The sequence below is a fragment of the Prosopis cineraria genome, unplaced genomic scaffold (assembly GCF_029017545.1).
Source record: "Prosopis cineraria cultivar Desert tree isolate PC_DT_omini unplaced genomic scaffold, ASM2901754v1 PC9, whole genome shotgun sequence".
NCBI lineage: Eukaryota > Viridiplantae > Streptophyta > Magnoliopsida > Fabales > Fabaceae > Prosopis > Prosopis cineraria.
This window is the reverse complement of record NW_026555340.1, coordinates 32,110,628-32,125,633: the sequence shown is the minus strand read 5'-3', so window position 1 is coordinate 32,125,633 and position 15,006 is coordinate 32,110,628. Positions and strand designations below refer to the sequence as shown.

Here is a 15,006-nt window from a genome sequence, read left to right as displayed (position 1 = left end):
TCTTCTAGTTTGTAGAGGCAAAAGCAGTAGCAATTAGAACTAGAGGAGAGGCCTTCATAAGAAGGATTTTTAGGTATGTTCTTGAGGTTATTGCCCATGAATTTGAAGAGCTTTTTCAACATATCAATGCTCTTAGTCTCATCCGAAGGTCATATCTCTACTTTTATTCTTGAAACTACCGCCACCCTCTAGGGTTTTTCATATGTGCCTGTATTTATCTGCCTTCTTAGGGTTTTAACTTTCTTTTTTAGGTTACGTTTGACCAATCCAAACTTGTCTAGTCCAAAAATAAAAACAACAAAAAGACCCATACATCTTTTCCAACTCTTAGGCCCACAATAAGCTGAGATGCGGCTGATGGCCTAGACTATGTGGGGATGAATAGTGAGATACATTATTTGGGCCCTACGAATTTGACCCCATTTGATAAAAAAAATTGAGTGAGTGCATGTTGAGTCTTTATGTTATAGATAGCTTGTGTGCCTAGGCAAGCAGAACATGCCTTGCGGCTTGCATGCATCATTTTGCTAAATAGCTTGTTTGTGAAATGCAAAGGATAAAGGAGATTTGAATGAAGCAATAGAAAACTATAAAATTTATATTGCACAAGACTTTTGTGTAGCAAAGCGTAGACTCGATTATTGTTAAAGACACTCCTTTTAATCTCATGGTTACTCTAAAGCCTCTTGACCTCTACAACTTAAGAGTATATCATGCTTGGAAGAGATTCCACTAACCATTGTCTCTTGCAAGTTTCTTATGTTTAGATAACCTCCTTCTTGATAAAATATGTAGAGCCTTGCCTAGCTTATTTATATCAGACTCCATTATTTGCTCTTTTCAACTAAAGAAGATTTCATTATTTGCTCATACAGGTTTAACCTAGGACCTTTGTTCATGATTATAGAAATTAGGGAATCATATTGTAAGCCACCAATTCTACCCATGTTTCCATGCTAGTAGATCTATTGGAGAGGTCTCTAATCTAAGCATCTCAATTTCATTATACTTATGTCATCAATTTTGACCATGCAAATTAAAACACATCAACCATGTCAGTTGCCACTGTTGCCAGGCTGTTCAAGTCTTGCAACATTGTGAAATTGAATGGTTTTGAAGGGGCTTGAATTTGACATGACAACAACTACCACGTATGGCTTGCATAGGCATTTCTTTAATGGTATTCTAGGCAAAAATCATGGTTCATTATGGATGCCTTCAAGCTAGTCCTTGAAAATCATGAGCAATTTTATTATCCGCTAGAGATTGCCCTTCCGATTAAAATAAGCTCCATATAATTGTGGCTCCACTATAGCATTATATTTCTAGGTTTCAGGGAGTTTAATGAATTTAAAAAAGTGATACTAGTAATAGCTTATTGTATTCAACATTTGGCGTTAATTGTTGTGTATTATTCAAAACAAAATTGCGAGATGAAAATTGACTTAAGACCTATTAATCGTCTATAATAAAGGAAACTTTTGGAGATATGATGAGAATCTGTAACTAAAACCATGATAAAGTAGTATTTCAAAACAACGATCATTATTGTTTTTAAATACTAGAAACTATTATCATTAAGTATATAGTATGTTCTAGTAAAGGAATTAAAAGAGCAAGATTAAACAAGAAGTAGAGAAGTTGCATAATTTAAGGAAAACTTAAAAGAAAGTAGTACTTAAAAGAACATAGCGTTCTAGACTTGCACTATCCAAAAGGTTGGAAAAGAGAACTTCAAAAATCAAATCCAACACCATCATCATATCCAGCATTATAAGCACTAGCGTCAGATATCATATCTCCAATGAGTAGCCCCCGAGCGCTCCTCCCATCAACCCAACTCCCATTCCTGTTCCAAACTTGCTCTTCTTTACTGGCTGTTGAATTGGTGGATACCCGTAACCCGGTTGAGCCGAGTACCTGAATCCAGGATGAGTCAGTGGATACCCACTGTATGGCGGTAGAGGTGGATACCTATATGGAGCAGCATGTTGAGGCAGTGGTGAAGGGTACGACATCGAGCTAGATCCCATGGGTGGTGGTGGAGGATATGCCATTGCAAGCTCTTCCTTTGGCACTGTCATTAGAAACCTCATGAATATTTTCCCTAATTTGTAAGAGATATTCAAAGACCCTTTGGGTTTTCTCGATGGTTTCCTCACTTCATAATTCATATGTTGCAATGACTTTCCATATCTGGCACGATCGAGCAACTCGTTAACAGGGACTTGAACGCTCCCGATGTCTTTGTCGCCTAAAATAGAGCGATGGGCAAATAACTGGATATAAAGGGTGAGTTGGTTTTGCTTGGCCAGGGACTCGTTGAAAGGAAAACTGGATGGCAAAATTCCAAACGGGGCTGTCGCCGGCGTGTCTGTGGATGGGGGTTTTGGCAAGCTGATTCTGCTGGGGATCACCGATGATTGAAACTACAGCGTATACATGCATCTTGGAGAAATGGTTAACTTTCTTGATGTTGTTTGCAGATACGATGCTGAGTTCTAACATCCTATAATCCATTCCGAAGAGAGATTGTCAACTCTAGGAAGTGAGAAAAAAGATGTGGTAAAGGAAGGAAGGGTTGAGATAATAGAGGCGGGGAAGAGAGTTAAGGACGAAGAGCGGTTTTGGATACGGGAGGTGTGGTTTCTGACGGATAGCTGGATTTATATAAGTTGGGGTGGTCAAGGATTCCACAGGGTGATGGAAATGGGCTGAGAATCTTCCCAACAATGAATGACATTGACGCCTCGCCCATTATCTATTTTTAATTCTATCTTTCTTGGGGGAAGTGCTTCAGCCTGTCGTGTAACCGCATTGCCATACATATCCCTTGCGTACTCTGTAAATGTGTGTGCATATGTATATAAACTAGATATTATTATCTGTGACCAACAGATTGAATTAATTAAGTTAAATATAAATAGTGTAAATCACTTCCGTCGGAGAAAATTTTTATTCTGGACACCAATTTTAGATTTCCTAGTTGTACTTCATGATCATTCTCCCAAATAATAACGAGAACTCAAATATCTTAACTAAAAACGGATTATGTAATTTTTAATTGATTTTGGCAGTTAAATTTTTGACAGGCCTTTTTTGTGTATTCATTTTATTGAATTGCAGTGAAATAAATTACACTGATAGTTCACATGTTACATTCAACTTGACGCCCCTTTTTATTTCAAAAATTTATGTCGACTTTCACGAAAACAACACTTTCCTTCCCTCCCTCCCCCCTGACACGCTAAGAAAGGAAATTACACGACTAAACAGTAAAAAGCAAAACTGATGGGAATGATCATACACCATGGTTCCCGCTTTCGGGAGGCACGCCTTAATGAAAATGCTGGTTTTTCTACATCAATTGCTATACTACTACCAAAGGTTTGTCGTTATCCCATTCTCTACGGCAAACCAATGGTTTTATGATTTCATCTGCTGTTCCATGTTTTAATACACACACCTATTGTGGAATACATCAATAACATATACACCTATCTTGACACTTTCCCACGTGCATCACAAAGAATAGTTTCCAAAATTATTGAAATTAAAAGCGTTTCGCGGCTGGGAATCGTGACCTTTCGTAGCCTGCAAACACCATTTGTATTCGACATTCTTGGTTTGATCTGGCGATGTGGTCAGAGCAAGAAAATCCCAAATGGTACCGAGTCATTGTATAAGTAGCTTATTTTAAAATATGCACCACAAATATATGAGCAGCAGGGTACTTTACATATTAAATTACATTTATGTATATAAAACTTAACATCAATAACAACTCACTCATTCTGTTGGCTTGCTGTTCTACTATTCCAGTCACGGGTTCTTCATTCTTCAAGTTGTTTTTTTTTTTTGGCCAATTTTTAAGCAATGATCTGTCTTTACTCTTAAGATTCCCTTTTTCCTTTGGCAAAAAATATATATGAAAAGATAAGGGATAGTTGTATGAAAAAGTAAAAAGATAATAGATAGATACTGCGGAATCCTGTTTGATCTTTTAAATGAAACCCACCCATTGAAATTGCCTCCGTTTCATTTTTAGTTTATATTTGACAAAAACATATTTAAACATTTAACTTTTTGTTAAACTTATTAAAACTATGATTCGAATATTTAAATGTGTTTTTGAGTGTTATTTAAACATGCTTGCATTTTCCCATGGCAAGCCAAGGAAGGTTTTTCAGTTGATGAGATGCGGGAGGAATTTTTTTTTTTTAAATTATACGCTGAAATTTAACGATGCATCTTGCTGACACTTGAACGATCTCCATGTATTGTTATTTTCACCTTCACTGCTTGCACAAATTGCAACCGGGCAACGTCATGCCTGTGTCAGGTCTATTAGTGTCCGAATCCTCGGAATAAGGCGAGTGACTATTTTGAGTGCTTCTGAATTAAGTAAAATTTTGAACACTTAACAACAACGATAATATTTAAATTTTGAAAGAATAACGGAAGCAAGATTTTTCTTAATTATTTAATTGTGCTGGAATTTCTGCAGAGGCGCGTCTCGCCCCGTCTTGTATCGTCGCACCCAAATCTCAATGGAATAAGGCGGCATTCAGGCCAGCCTCTTTCTCTGTTCCTCTCCCGGATGATGGCTTTTTTCTCCATTGCCTCTTTCCCTCCCCGCAGGTAGACGTGCATACTCGGGAATAGATTATAGGTTCCTTTTGGCTTTGATGGGAATTTTGCTGTTTTCTCCCTGCTCCTGAACAGTTTGGTCCTTGTGATTATAATAATCTTAAAATCTTAAGATATTTAGTGATTTTATTGGGCATTAATGAGGGGACTGAGCTGGTCATTGGTGATTATTTCGATTTATTTTTGCTATCAATGCCAAATTATCGCTGTTGCTGGTGTTGCTTCCGTTATTTGGGTACTTGTGGAGTTTCTTGACATCTAAAACCATGCGGTCTGTTTTACTTTCTGTGATCTAAAGCGGTTTTGGGTTCATCTTCTAGATCATAGTCCGAAGGGGAAGAGTGTTTCCGGCAATGGAGGAGCCAAGCCAACTGAAGCGGGCGATGATCGATGCCATGGCTGGGGCAATTTCTGGTGGTATATCACGGACAATCACATCACCGCTTGATGTTATTAAGATTAGATTCCAGGTCAATTTTGGTCCGTTCTTGTCTTAACAGCTTCCTTTCTATGGCACATTAGGTTGCCTACCACACACTGTCGAGTTTCTTTTATAGGACAAGTTTGCACTGACAGATGGGGCGGGGCAATAAGATTTTTGTATGACTCGAATGTATTCTACGTTTATAAGGGATTTTGGGTTGTTATTTTGTTGCTGTTAATTGTTGCCATTTGCCAGCTCCATCTTCAAGTGAGAATTTTGCTGAACAAAACTGTACGTCCATTTATTGACAGGTTCAACTTGAGCCCACAACTTCATGGGGCTTACTACGCAAGGACCTGTCTGCACCGTCAAAATATACTGGAATGCTTCAAGCAACCAAAGATATTTTTAGAGAGGAAGGCTTGCGGGTAGCATTACTCAGCTTTCCTAGACTTTGTTTGATTTCACCCTCTTCTTTTGTGTCCTTTTGTTTTTCCTTTCTTCTGTGAAGCTATCCTTAACTACGTCAATTTCAATGGATTAAGATTGTTGACCCAGTAGTATATACATACATATATTATCATTGCGGCTCAAAGATGGCTTATAAGGAGTGAGGCTTCTCAAAACTTGTTTATTCTCTCTTAACCATGATTTTGTACGTCCATAGCTTAAGACACTTGTCAATAACTAAAAATGATTATTGAAGGGATGCAAGATCCATTCTGATGTGCTTGCAAATAAAGTGTATAAAATCTTCCTCCAGTAGTTTTAAATCCAGATGCATATGCTCGGTCATATGATTTTTCTCTTCTGTAATAGTCCACCTCATCCTTCATATTCTCCTTACAGTTTCACAGGTACCAGTTATTTGTCTGTGAGGTCTGGTTGTGTGCTGGTGTTTGGAATTTTATAATATGCCCCACTGTTTTATTTCTTTCTTTCTTTCTTTCTTTTTTTTTTTTTTTTTGGGGGGGGGGGAAGAGGTGGGCATGTTAACCTATTATTTCTTGCTGATATTTTTCTGTCAACTGCCTATTGCAGGGCTTTTGGCGGGGCAACGTGCCAGCACTACTCATGGTTATGCCATATACAGCAATACAATTTACAGTATTACACAAGTTGAAAACGTTTGCTGCTGGTTCTTCCAAGACAGGTATTCTTTTTTTCCAATTCAAATTTTATTCAGTGTGCCAGCGTACGAGCTAGGAAGCCAAGTGACTTTATTTCCTAGATGTCTCACAGGTGTTCTTTTTGGAACTTTGATTTATCCCATTGCTATAAGGTGTTCCACTGTTCCTCCGCCAACATTTTTCCAATAAATCTTCATGTTTATGAGCGTCATTCTAAATTTCAATTTATTAATTTGTGTTGTCATAAGTCATATTCAGAAGATGCCATCCATAGTTAACAGATAGATACTTTATCATCTGTTGGCCAAAAGCTATGCCTGTTCCCTCGTTAGAGATATTATTTGCAGAGAAATTCCATGACTCTTTGAATTCTTGATTTATGTTCATCATTTGTTTTCTGTTGCTACAGAGAATCACATTAATCTGAGCCCTTATCTATCCTATGTCAGCGGAGCTTTAGCTGGGTGTGCAGCTACTGTAGGGTCATATCCATTTGATCTTCTCCGAACTATTTTAGCTTCTCAAGGTGAACCTAAGGTACAAGCATTATCATATGGTTAAGGGTGCAGGGTATTATTCAAAATAATTTTCTTCTGTTTATTAGTGTTCCAAAAGTTATTGAGGCGAACTGCTGGCATAGTTATACCATCTACCAAATCGAAAACATCCACTTGAATCGTGTCTTTTCTCTTCACTTACGTGAGGCAACTACATTTGATAGCTCTATCTGCTGTGCTTAAAAATTGTATATATATGTAAACATTTTTCTTTTTATATGCCAGCCCCCCGTGAATATTTGTATTGCCCAGCAAAAAATGGTTGGGTCTACGCATATACAAGTTGTACAAGCCAGGAGTTGTGCTTTAAATTTTAAACCCCATGAAATACATCTTAATCTTTTTTTGAGACTCGAGGGTATGCAACTTCATATGTCAGTGTTCAATTTGTAGTCAAAGAACTAAATTGATAGATTCTTCATGGTATTTGATATGACCTGATTTTTATACCTCCTGCACGGATTAAAAGAACTACATTGGTGGTTTGGCACCGCATTGAACATGGCTGTTTGTTGCTATTTGATTTTTTTTTCCTTTTCTTTTTCATCGTCATGTTCATCATGGAACTATTTTTTCTCTAATCATATGCTATGCAAATATGTACCATCATTTAGGTATATCCAAACATGAGGGCAGCGTTAATTGATATACTCAGGACTCGTGGCATCCGAGGCTTGTATGCTGGATTATCACCAACATTAGTTGAGATTATACCTTATGCAGGTCTACAGTTTGGTACCTATGATACATTCAAGCGTTGGGCTATGGTACAATTTCAGTCCTTTTGTTTTTTTTCAAAATTTATTTTTCTTACCTGAACTACTATGCCTGCTAGATAGTAATAGTATGAGCAGTTAATTATTCCTTATAATCAGTTCAGGTCTGCATTTCAACTCTTTAAGCGGGAAAGTAACAGATTACTGCAAAACTGTTCTAGCTTTTCGCTAGTAGGCTGGGTAATCATGTACACAAAGATAGTTAAATTTCCTCACTGATACTTGATCTGTAGCGAGGAATTCAGGGCGATGTGCTCATTTATGATATATGTTCTGCGAAAAATTGTAGGCTTGGAACCTTAGATATTCCGAAACTGCTTCAGAAGATGGCCTCTCTAGCTTTCAACTTTTCCTTTGTGGATTAGCGGCGGGAACATGTGCCAAGCTTGTCTGTCATCCCCTGGATGTGGTGAAGAAAAGATTTCAGGTAAACCTATCCTCATTTCAATTTTCAAGAAATTGGAAGTGTAGCGTCATTTCGATCAAAAGATGAAAAAGGAAATCTAGGGAGTTTTTTATTTTAAATTCCTTCCAGTACAATGATGTCTGTTGTCTTGTGTCATCTGTAACAAAACAAGTATAGCGGGTGGTTAATATAACTGGACGTTAGTTTCATGTAATGTGGATGTAGAAAATTTTATAGACATCTAGACATGGGTGCAGATTGAAGGGCTTCAAAGGCATCCGAGATATGGAGCTCGAGTGGAGCATCGTGCATATAGGAATATGTTTGATGCGATGCGGAGGATATTGCAGTCTGAGGGTTGGGCTGGTTTATACAAAGGGATAGTCCCCTCAACTATCAAAGCTGCACCGGCCGGGGCCGTAACATTTGTTGCTTATGAATTGACCTCCGATTGGCTGGAGTCTCTTTTGCATTGAATTGAAAATTTTTGGACATACTTTTCTCATTCTTTTTTTTTTTTTTGCTTTAGATTATTTAACACCCTCATAGGCATAGGATAGGAAGAAAGCAAGCTAAGGTCAGAGGTATTTATTATCTAGTCTATAATCACGGTCGATAGTCAAGAAGGCTGTTGTCCCCGTCCGATTGCTCTCTCTCTCTCTCTCTGTTTTTTTTTAATAGAATGTTTTTTTAGTTTTAATTTATCATTTGAAGGAATCGAAATTATATATATGTATATATTTATTTTTGGTATCGAAAATTTGGTACAGCGCATTCATAGGTGAAAATTTTTGGCTTGACTTCAAATGTATTCGGATTTTAAAACTGCTTGCATAGACAAAAGGCTGACAATGGAAATGTGCCTTTGGATCTCACTGAAGTTGTACAAATATCGTGGACCTTCCACAATCAAAATTGTACTATTGTTGTTTCCGAAAGGAAAGGCTCGTATTATTCATCTTTACCCCAAGGCAGAGTCACGGTGATCCTTCTTTAGAGTTGTGTGCGAAACTCTCATGCAACATCCATCCATATCTTTAATGTAATCTTGTTTATTAGTACAATTAAAAATGAACTTGGATTTGATGGATGGTTTAAAATTTCTAATTTAATAAATTACAATTATTGAATTTTATCAATATTTAAAAGCTATGAAGATATTTTTTTCTTCAAAATTTCAATACAATTCTTGTGATCATTACATTTTTCACGCACATTATCTCCCCCAAAATTTTAAAATTTAGTATTTTTTAATATTATATAATAAAATTAATTCTAACCATTCGATTAATTTATTGTGTCAGCTGTTATTTTTATAATGATCCAAATCCATTAAGAATCCATTAACTTCTCAATTTCCCATTGGTAAAAACTTGGTCTCATGTGCATTGGCAGGATATTAATTAATGTTGGTCATTCTATTCATGTAATTCAATCTTTATTATAATACACTAACCATTTCATCTTAATCAAGAAGATGTGGTTAAATAATAAGTTTTGTCAAAAATGGAATAAACTTTTGACTTTATCTATATTTAAATAAAAAATTATAAACTTACATTATATTATCTTTCATAATTAATGAGTTTAACTAGAGATAATATTGAAAAAAATGTAACTAATACCACATCCAATGTCTCATACTAATTAATTGACAACAGATTAATTTAATCCAAAAAAAAATATTCCATCCGTTCACTATTATAAATACCTTAAATTAATTTACACATTTTAATAAATCAATTAATAACATCTAAAATTATATATATTTTTTATGTTATCCCTATTTAATACACTGTTTCAATTCAAAAAAAATTATTAATTATATTAAAAATTAAGAATATTTTTATATATATGAATGAATTCGATATTGAAAGAAAAAAATATTTTATATTTTTGAATATGATACTTTAAAAAAGAAAAAGAAAAAGTTAACACTGAACGAAATAGCAATCCTTAGCCAAGGCCAGCAATCTCCTCGTGCGTTGAATCGCTGGGCCTGTTTTTACTATTATTTGTGCTATCGCTATTGGTCCAAGCAATATATAGTTGCCGGCACCGCGGAGCCGCTGACTCCGACAAACAGCAATCATGGCTTTTTGGCAAAGCTAGCGCTTTTCATATTATTATCAACGAAATTTTAATTATCGATCAATAAAGCAAGCCACGAAAATTATGCCACTACCTTAACATATATTGCTATCCCCATTCCCCACCTATTCTTTCGCAGCTAGCTAGCAAGTGATATTTAAAGTTTTGATATATGTAAATTTACATGACAATTAACACCCGCGCTGAACAATTATTGGTTGGCCGTCCTATTCCTGTATATGAAAGGGTGTGCACTTGACTGGAGCAATGCAGCTAAACTAAAATAAAATAAAAATCAACTCTCGTTTTTTAAAGCTTACTCCGTGACAGGTCCAGTTAGAATCCACCTAAAGAATAAAAGAAATTGAAAGTAGGAGCATTAAATTCCGGTAACCATATGTATATGTATATAAATGCCACAAAATTTAATTTGATGGTGTATAAAGATTAAAGAACGAAGCACCGCAAAGAATCGTGTTTTAAAGATGCTAATCATCAAATCATTTGATAAAACAGCCAAGAGCGATCAGCTCATTGGGTGGATAGGTTAACACCTTGTTGTATCCCACACCTATCGTAAAAGGGCTACCTCTTTCCCTTTCACTCTCTTCAACTATCCCAAAAGCTCTCTCACCGTCCAATCTCGCTTCTGGACTTCACCCACACTCTCCAATGGACTCTGTTGCACCATTGGATCCCACCATTTAAGCCGACCAGGTCCCCATCCATCTTTGAACGAAAGAAGAGTCGCCACATATAATAACTACTTGGGTATGTGTGCGTCTTCTCTGTCCTATATCTAATACACACACGAATACCTGTCTACCTAGAATCACATAGTTTGATCCTGGGAAAGCTGAAAGCCGATGGAGAACGTTGGAGGAAGCTCTTCTTCGAATAACGACAACAGTGGAATCAAAGAGCAAGACAGGCTGCTGCCGATAGCGAATGTTGGTCGGATCATGAAGCAGATATTGCCTCAGAACGCCAAGATATCCAAGGAAGCAAAGGAGACCATGCAAGAATGCGTGTCAGAGTTCATAAGCTTCGTCACTAGCGAGGCCTCTGAGAAGTGCCGGAAGGAGAGGAGGAAGACGGTGAATGGGGATGACATATGCTGGGCCCTGGGCACGCTTGGTTTTGACGACTACGCTGACCCACTGAGGAGGTATTTGCACAGATTTAGAGAGTTAGAGGTTGACAGAGCTAATCATGACAGAGGAAATAGCCCTCACGACAGGGATGACATCTATCAAATACCCTCCTCAGGAATCAGCAGGCAGTGATATGTATGTATTAGTTAAAATCAATTATGTTCAACTTCAACGAACCAGCAAGTAATGATTGCAACCTCTGTCGCAAGGCCTATGTTTAAGGTTTTGAGACGAGGCAATGTAATAATTTCCTTAGCCTTATTATCCTGGTTTCATTTAGAAGAGAACAACTACTGTTTGCTTTGTTTCGCTTCTTTTCCGGTCCCTGAACGCATGCTTTTAAGCTGGAAATATTTTCCGCTGAATTTGTTGAAATTCAAGCATCTTTATATATCGCATCTCACTGCTTGACTTAATATCCATGCACCTTCCCTTACTTTGATCGATGACAAGTTCTGGCATCTTTTTATACGTACCGATGGTTTTTTGTTCAAGAATATGAAGTACGGTGTCTGCTTCCCGAGTTTGGCAGACAGCTATCATGACAAGTTTGCCCTTGCATTTGAGTTCGCTTGGTTGTTAACAATAACTATTCATTGGATGTCAACAGCATATGACCCAAAATGAGGAAAAGAACAAAAACAAGAAGGGGCTTTATGTGTTCAGATTCATTGGAGCCCTGGTCGAATTTCTGAAGATACGAAGGGAAGTTGGAGATTAGACAGAATCTTCGTCTGCACTAGACTAGGGTGGTTGATAGATCATAGATATGCATGCTTCAGTTAGATTAGAGTGCAGGGACAGCAAATCATTCCGTCTGCGATTTAGTGCTTTTTTCTTGCTTTCACTGATCCCATCATAGCAGTATGATTCCCACATTTTCTGTTCCTTGTACGGAAATTGAACGAGTTCGTACTAATAAGCTACCTTGGGATGTTGCCAGCAACAACTTTCCCAGTGTCCTCCACGCATTTGGTTACTCTACTACGCATTCAATTATCAATATTATGCATAGCTGCTTGCTGGTGGGACTAACGTCACGCCATATGTATGCGTATATTGCATTCCAAACAGGACCACAAATGCCATTGCGCACCATTGACTTTGCTGCTCATAGTTTAATTCTGCTGTGACATTTCGATAAACTTCGAATTGTTATGTAATGTATGCTGAGTAATTAATCACGTCTATAGTTATAATTAATCACGTCTATAGTTATACTGCCTTTAACCATCCACCCACTTTTCGCGGGGAAAAATATAATGCTTTAAAGCAGCTTTCCGAGTTCTAAAAATCATTTAGCTAGGTTGCCCTTGTGGCTCATAGTAACTTATCGGTCCATTCGTGGTTATCATACCCCTGCCGCTGCTTTTCTATATCAAGACCAAGTTTTTTCTTTAATAATTATCAAGAAATTCGCCTGTTAAATAATATTCCTTTCATCTTAAATTATAAAAAAATTTTAGACAAAATTTCACATATCAATAAATCTAATTAAATACAGTTAACAACTTTATCTTTTCAAAACAAAAATATAAATTTTCAAAGATACCCAATTATCCATCATTTAATATATTAAAAAGAGAAGAGACATAAATTAAATATAAAAAAAGATAATATTTAAATTGATGCATTTCATAAAACCTTAATCTATTCAAAGTATCTTATATTTTATGATAAAGAAATTTCTTCAAAAATTCCTTATAACTTGAGATAGAGGGAGCACTGAATAGTACATGATGGCCAAAATAAATAAGCGTCTGCCTGTATAAATTAAATTAAATAATTGAATACTTTCTTTGATCCCTGCCTGCTATTATAGACTGTTTTCTAGAAAAACATTATGATATTTAATACTCCTTCCATTTCAAATTATAAAACACTTTTAGAAGATATTGGACTTTTCAAAATATAAAATACTTTAAGAAGATCAATATTTTATTAAATACACTCATTCTAATATTACACTTTCTCTCTTTCTATTTAATTTTTGTCTTTTTTCCTTTTCAATAAATTAAATGAAAGTCATTTTTAAAAGTTTATATTTTTATTTTTAAAAAAATTTTATTAAATGTATTTAATGAGATTTTATTCAAAAAACATTTTATAATTTGAGAAGGAAAGAGTATTGGACACTTAATGAGATATTAATTACATTTTTCCAATATTATTCTATTTAAATTCATTAAATATGTGAGATAATATAAAGTAAATTTGAAAATTTTTATTTAAATAGGCATATAATTAAAATTAAAATTTATTTTATTTTTAAATAAAATTAATTACTTTACCATCTTTCTTTAATTTTGATGAGATAATTAAAAATATTTTATCATAAAAAGCAGAAAGAGTATATATAAAAATGCTCTTCCATGTCGGCTTTTCCAACCTTCAACTAGTTGTTAGTTTTGCTTTGATCCAAAACAAAGTGCTATTCTGACACCTCTAAACGAGCTGAGAAAGAGCATATACTCATCCTCTTTTTCAGGGTGTATTTAAATTAAAAAATTTACAGCTTAATTTAGAATTTAATTGAGGTTAGTAAATTAAAATTAGAGAAAAAGTTAGTTAATGTAATGTGATTTATATTTGGATGTCTTTTTTAAAAAATTCACTTAGATAAACATAAATTTGTTTGGATGATTTAATTCAAAAGCCAGTTAAGATATCTAATAATAAAGATAAATATAATTTTTTGTATGTATATTTTTTATTAATTAAAAAGTAAAAAATAATAAAATTAAAATTACAATTAATAGGTGAAAAATCTTAAATATTCAATAATAAAAAGCTAAAATAAATTCATAAATTATAAAATATTTAATTGATATGATCTACAAATTGATCTCGTGGAATTGTTTTATGATAATTGAAATTTATTAGATAATTATTTGAAAGAGAATTTACCAAAATGAGTTAAGTTTTAAGTATATAATACCTAGTCATGATTTTTTTAAAACAAAAATAATTGGATAGTAGTAATAGTAATAGTAATAAGATTAAGTAGGATTAAAAAATATTTTGTTTTTTCACTAAAAAGATTTTTAATCATCTAAATATTAAGAGTTATACTCTTTTGGATTTTACGGGAGCATTAAGAAATGATAGCAAATTATGAGGAGATAATTTGATTATTTATAAAATCATGAAATATTATTTTTAAAATTACGTAAGAATTATATATTAAAAAAAGAAAATTAAGAAAAGAACATTTAAGAAGAAGAAGTGGAAAAATGGTGGGACCCAGCCCCCTTCACCTTCCCATTTTCATTTCATTATCCCCGCAGCCTCATCTTCTAGCATGTGTTAGATTCGCCCTTTCATTAGGATCTTTCAAGATCTTCTATGTTTCATTTCGACGGAGGAGGTGGAGGTCGGGAGCCACACTTCGAAGTAGGGATGATAGCACTGCAACTCAGTGCGAGCAACACACACGGTGGAGATCGGGTGTCGGTGGCGGCAATTGTGATCTCTCGTCAGATTCGATAGACTTGGGAAAGTGAAGGGCAAGCCAGAGCAACCATGGGAACAGCAATGAAGAATGAGGTTTGGGACAACATGGCTGGCGTAGATCTGTAGATAGCAGATAAAGAAGAGAGAGAACAAAAATTCAAAAAGCATTTAAGCTCTCAACAGTCATCTACCCCCCAATGCACTGCTAATGGAAAAGCCAAATGAATGAGTTTTGTTAAAAACGCTGGTTTGGACCCTAATTATGGTTGATTTTTTTTTGTTATCCAAATATGATAAATTGAACGTTTAACATCCCAACTTAAGTTAGAGCTATCTCAACTTAAGTTAGAATTTAATCCAAACAT

The 15,006-nt window shown here is 35.2% G+C and overlaps 2 protein-coding genes across 3 annotated transcripts; both read left to right on the top strand.

Annotated features, from left to right (window-relative positions):
* Positions 1-4,475: 4,475 nt before the first annotated feature.
* LOC129320502 (mitochondrial thiamine diphosphate carrier 2-like) lies at positions 4,476-8,717 on the top strand. 2 transcript variants are annotated; one of them, XM_054965995.1, is made up of 8 exons: positions 4,476-4,641; positions 4,971-5,130; positions 5,386-5,502; positions 6,116-6,227; positions 6,614-6,741; positions 7,376-7,528; positions 7,827-7,964; positions 8,201-8,717. In XM_054965995.1, the coding sequence occupies exons 2-8, from the start codon at positions 5,041-5,043 to the stop codon at positions 8,417-8,419; spliced, it is 957 nt and encodes a 318-aa protein (XP_054821970.1). In that variant the 5' UTR covers positions 4,476-4,641; positions 4,971-5,040; the 3' UTR covers positions 8,420-8,717. The 2 variants fall into 2 exon arrangements, with proteins under 2 accessions (XP_054821970.1, XP_054821969.1); XM_054965994.1 differs by having other exon boundaries at positions 4,477-4,641; positions 4,971-5,120.
* Positions 8,718-10,624: 1,907 nt separating this feature from the next.
* On the top strand, positions 10,625-11,604 carry LOC129321111 (nuclear transcription factor Y subunit B-5-like). Its single transcript, XM_054966844.1, has one exon. It carries the CDS (start codon positions 10,901-10,903, stop codon positions 11,318-11,320), a length of 420 nt encoding a protein of 139 aa, XP_054822819.1. The 5' UTR covers positions 10,625-10,900; the 3' UTR covers positions 11,321-11,604.
* The last annotated feature ends 3,402 nt before the right edge of the window (positions 11,605-15,006 follow it).